This window comes from Bombus bifarius, unplaced genomic scaffold (genome assembly GCF_011952205.1).
Source record: "Bombus bifarius isolate JDL3187 unplaced genomic scaffold, Bbif_JDL3187 scf7180000009337, whole genome shotgun sequence".
NCBI classification, from domain to species: domain Eukaryota; kingdom Metazoa; phylum Arthropoda; class Insecta; order Hymenoptera; family Apidae; genus Bombus; species Bombus bifarius.
The window spans coordinates 1-5472 of record NW_022885051.1 but is presented as its reverse complement, the minus strand read 5'-3'; the positions used below and the strand labels follow the sequence as shown (position 1 = coordinate 5472).

Below are 5472 nucleotides of genomic sequence, written 5' to 3'. Positions count from 1 at the left end.
AATCCACCCACCTATCTTATCGAATATTCCAACGGTCACACGCAAAGAATCCACGGTAACAGGCTAAAACCCTACCTTTCAGGAAGAAGACCATAATATGGATCATCATAACACTCGAGTACATTAGAAGCGATCTAGAAGTAAAACCATTGAATTACGCCAACATATTCCTGGAACACATTGACAATTGCTATCTGTACAACGAACAAATAGATATCACCCTTATAGTAGGCCTTAACGATCCAATTGACCAAGTTAATAGATTACAACGCGTAATAGATTTAATAGACCGTCAATGTAAACCACCTTGCGCTTACATACCAGAAATAAGCAGCCTAAAATTTAAGTACAGAAATCTTCAAAACCTGACTCGGCAACTCAAATTATTATTGCGTTATAAAAGCAAACGCGGATTGCTCAATGTCATAGGCTCAGTATCCAAAACTTTATTCGGAACCCTCGACGAAAACGATTTAGAACTCATTAACAAGAACATCGATACATTATTTGATTCCAACAATAAAATAAAAACAATTCTTAGTAACCAAACCGCACTCATCAAACGCGTGCTAGACAATACCAAAACAAATCAACTTGAAAACTTAGCCAACGATATACACAAGATTGAAAACCACAATGAAAAAAACGAAATATTAGTCTCCCTATTAATTCAAACCGAATCTACCATATCAGAACTCCATATAAACATCGACGAAATTTTTAACACTGTTATGTTAGGGAAACAAGGAATCATAAACCCACAAGTTATAGAACCCGAACAATTCTTAAAAACACTTGACCAAATAACGAGACAAAACTTTATGACTAACCATATCGAACCTTCAGTTCAAAACTTTCAACTAATTCTAGATCTAAGCAAACTAAAGGTATGGATAAGAGATAACAAACTTATATATACAATAACTGTGCCGCTTTTGGAAAACAATGAATGGAAAATAACTAAAATTTACCCGATACCTTCCAAACAAAACTCTGTATTCATTGCGCCTGTAATAGAAACTGATTTGATACTAACCGACTCAGAACAATACACCTTTGTCGATAGTCACTACTTAAACAAATATTGTAAACGAACGGCAATCATCCACATTTGTAAAAGAACTCAACCGAGTCACAATAGAATCAATTCACCTGAATGCAGATCAGAATTAATTACTAATCGACAGACGGTCAAAACTTGCCCGACTGCTGTCTTCAAGCTGGAAGAATTGACGTTCGTACCTTTGCAGACGGAAAACCGTTATATTATTATTCCTGCGAAAAATGTACAAATCGACGTGTTATGTAAGACACATAAAATCCTAGAAATTAGACAACCAAGCTTAATTAGCAGTAAAACCGGGTGCATAATCACATACGATCATAATATTATGAAAATAGGAGGATCACATAAAAATATCTCTTACGAAACCAAATTTAAGAATAGCATATACAGCTTCGAAGAAACAGATGTTCCAATATTAGAGAAAATATTAGAAACAGCTCCAAAAGTAACTCACAATTTTAACCAATATAAAGCCAACCTCGACACATTACAAACACAAATCAGTACCCTGCAATTTGAGCGACGCATAAATTCATTGAAGGAATATGGCATATCCACACTACAAATATTAGGAATCATAGCCCTAGGACTAGGAACAATATATGTAATGTACAAATGTAAACTTTTCGAATGTCTACGCCGATCATTTCCTAAAAATGTACGTATCAGAATACTCTGCCCTACCGCTCGCGTAAACAGGATCGATCAAACATCAACAGTACCAAGGACGGTCACCTTCCAAGATATCACCGAAGACGAAGATGAGGGGATCATTCAACTTAGAAGCCCCACCAGAGCCTTACGCTTTAGCGGAGCAAAGCGAAGCTAAGGAGGGGGGAATGTCACGGTGGTCGTGAGAACGCAACGAAAGGATGGTTATGCCTCACATACCTTGGTCAGCAAAATGATGGCTAAGCAGTAATAGAAACCCTATGTGACCGGCATCCAGCGATAGCCCTCCCCACAGGAGCCGGGTCCTTGATATAAAAAAGTACCTCTCGAGTCGTTGTAAGAACATTCTTTTCTGTGCTGTTTGACCATTCTGTATTGTTACTCTGTCAGTGTTCAATAAATTTTCTAATAACAATCAAAATTTAAGTACGAATTTCTCACCTTGCGTGCGGAACGTGAAATTACCCCGAATCGACGTGACACTATCGTAAATGGTATAATAAAAGTTTTACGCAGCATAGTCTTCGATATAATCTTATATGTCGCTTGCAAATAGAGAAACAAAAAATCAACGTAAGTCTGTAAATCAATCCTGTCGGTGTAAAACACAAAATTACGTTCGCAATAGACATTCGATTTATATTCCTTGCATTTCAATTTTCATTACAAGAACCGTGTACATTTTCTAATATTTTTTCCGTGTCTGGTATTATCTTTTATCCTTGATTTTAAAAACTTTAGGTTCTTCCCAACAGTCAAAACCACGCGATACCCTGTCCATCGTAATCGTAAGAAAAGAAAAAAAGGAGAAAGAAGACATTTCTGTATTTCTTTACTAGGCCATGTTGATTAAAACCGAAATGATTTCGATTCATCTATTCACAAGAACGCAACGGCCTCGGAAGCTGTGTTGTGATTTCCTATCGATCGTTTCCCTCTACACAGTGTTCATATGAGCCATGTTTGTTCTTAGCAATGCCTTATAAAAAGCTGCCTGTGCTGGAGATAGACGGGAAACCGGTAGCGCAGAGTAACGCTGTGGCGCGATACTTGGCGAGGAAGTACGATCTAATGGGAAAGAACGAATGGGATGCGATGATATGCGACGTGCTCGTCGATACTCTTGGAGATTTGAAGCAAGGTGAGTAACTGATGAGATGACTTTGCATTTGTCTCACCACAGAGACAGACGTTCAAGAATTCATTGTGAAAAGACGAGTACAAACAAGATACGTATGTCTTTCCGTTAAGCGAATGTTACAGTTTGTTTGCAAAAGTCAGTTTTTAGATTATAGAATCGTAGATAGAATTTAGAGGATAGAAACTTTTAGTTTAGTAAATTCTTATCGACAATAAGCAGACTACGTTATGATACAACGATTCCAACTGAAGATTTCTATCGACATCACGAATTCGATGGCTTCCAAATTTTCTTCTCTGCAATCTCAGACGCTCAACTCGAAAGAATCTTTTAGATCCCCCGACAAACACTCGACTCAGGTTATCTATTATCGTAATCTTCCTACGGGATTTTTTTAAACTGCGTTGCGTTAACGAATAACGGGATAACATCACGTTTCTCTCAACGCCTTTCAACGTTCTACAACTTTTATTCTTTGCAAATCCCTGTCTCTATATGATAAACGCTGGTTATCCGCGGAAGGAGCGAGGACAACGAAGTGTTACTCAATGATCAAAGACAGGAAGATCCTGGTACGCGATAACGTTACTAATTTCCAATTACGATATGTGTGATTACGTAACATCTGCTGTCTGCATAATGCGTTAACGATCCGCGCGTTGATCGCATAAATATAAATCGAAGGGAATGGAATCGCTCGGAACTCATGCAACTATCCGCAGGTGTTTAAAATCGTGTTTTTACACCGCCAACGTAACGTCACGCCAGTCGAATCGAAAAATTATTACTAGACAGAGAAGGTGAACAAAAAACGAGGTAAATAGGCTACCGATTGAATATATCATAACGATCGTATCTCTGGTTTTTGCTTGTCTTTTATATTTGTTTCAAATGCATAAAATATAATCGTATCGATATCGTCCACGATTAAAGCCATCCATCCGCCATCGACGAGGAACGAACGATTATATTTTATCATTTATGCGAATCCTTCTCTTCTTTCTCTATTTACGCCCCTCGCCTTGCTTCGTACCGCCGATGATTCACAATTCGATGCACCTGAACAGCTGGAACGTCGCAGATTTTTCCGTACGATAACAAACGTGTTTTTGATGGCCTGCTTTAAACCGTGACGATCGCCATGACGTGCATCAATTGTCGAATGATGTAGTGCGACGATACTCCTACGCAACTTCTTTTTACGCTGTTTTTTCCTCTATTTTTTCTTCCTGTGTGTTATCACATGATCATGAGATACCTGTATAGAAGATGCAAAGAGTCTGTGAAGAATTTACAGATATTTAAGATTATCATAATGTTTAAGCAAAAGCTAAGACGCAAAATATTGCTCAAGATGTAATTATGTAATATTTACTCAATTTCTAGAAGACTGTTTATATCTTGTTGTTATTCTTGATATGGAGATAAATATAGTATACTTTATTAAGACCTAGATAAAAGACTTTTTTCTCGTTTCTCTTCTCTTACTTAATCACTAAGAGTTATATAACGTTTATTCGATAATTCTGCTTCTCCTGACCTTTCCACAAATGGTTGTTTATATCTCGACATTCTTGGTACTTTTAATCAAATTTTAATAACAGTACTTTACTCGTCAGAAGTAAATAAAAAAGCTCTAAGTAGAAGCAAGGATTTACTTACCTTTCCTTTCTCGAATCTCAGTTAGCAATGTTGTTCCTCTTGAAAGATTTTCCAAGTTTCCAAGACAATTTCCACGCTGGTAACATTGTATATATTTCAAGTATCGTGAACCACAGGAACTTGTTGAGGCAATATTGAAGAAAGCAAAGAGAATGAAGAAATTGTAGGAACTATGAGAGGCTACTCCTTCTTTCACAACTTATTTTCTCTTCGTTTGGGGGGAAAAACACAAATGAACGTAACGGTTGGTTTCAGCTATCTGCTACTATCGCATGGAGGAGAATCCTGAAAAGAAGGAAGCGAGGAAGAATCAACTTTTGAACGAAACAATACCATTTTACTTGACTAAATTCGACCAGATTATTGGCGAAAATGAAGGATATATCATTCCTTCTACCGTAAGATTTTTTATCCAAATTTAATGTTAAAATTTTTAGTCTTTGTGCAAACTGGGCCATGTTGTCCATAAAAAATTATTGAAACTTTGTTGCGACAAGACAGCTTTAATTGTTGAGAGCAGAGTGTATCTTTAAAATTCATTCCTGTTAGTTTATGTACAAATGAATTTGCCAAGATTTTCAGCTTTTAGATAATTATTCATGTATCTTCCTCATCAAGTTTGATAGAAATTATTACTATCGTAATCAAAGCAAAGATTAAGATATGTAAAATCATTTCTCTGGATATGACACTCTTGTTTAATGAGTGATAAATGATACCATTCGAAATATCATATTTATATAATATATAATGATACTTATAAGTGTAATCACTTAAGTACAGATATCTGAATTTTTCTCACTGTCACTGACATAGATACGTATTATCGTTCCTTAGATTACTTGACCAGTTTATTTCTTTCATCACTGTGTTATTATATAATAATAATAAATAGTCACATTAAATTAATTTAGTATGATTATGTTGTTTA

At 36.2% G+C, this 5472-nt stretch overlaps 1 protein-coding gene and 1 long non-coding RNA gene across 3 annotated transcripts; one reads left to right on the top strand and one right to left on the bottom strand.

Annotated features, from left to right (window-relative positions):
* The first annotated feature begins 1036 nt into the window (after positions 1-1036).
* On the top strand, positions 1037-1983 carry LOC117215028. The gene has a single exon (XM_033461410.1). The coding sequence runs from the start codon at positions 1392-1394 to the stop codon at positions 1893-1895; it is 504 nt and encodes a 167-aa protein (XP_033317301.1). The 5' UTR covers positions 1037-1391; the 3' UTR covers positions 1896-1983.
* Positions 1984-3276: 1293 nt separating this feature from the next.
* LOC117215029 lies at positions 3277-4294 on the bottom strand. Of its 2 annotated transcripts, none has more exons than XR_004489008.1 (2): positions 4255-4294; positions 3277-4159 (listed from the first exon to the last, which is right to left on the bottom strand). It is a non-coding gene; the product is annotated as an uncharacterized LOC117215029 (long non-coding RNA). The 2 variants fall into 2 exon arrangements; XR_004489007.1 differs by having other exon boundaries at positions 3277-4137; positions 4255-4293.
* Positions 4295-5472: the final 1178 nt, after the last annotated feature.

Coding starts and splice junctions, on each gene's coding strand:
- LOC117215028 (XM_033461410.1), top strand. CDS start 1,392: ATGAAAATAGGAGGATCACATAAAAATATCTCTTACGAAACCAAATTT.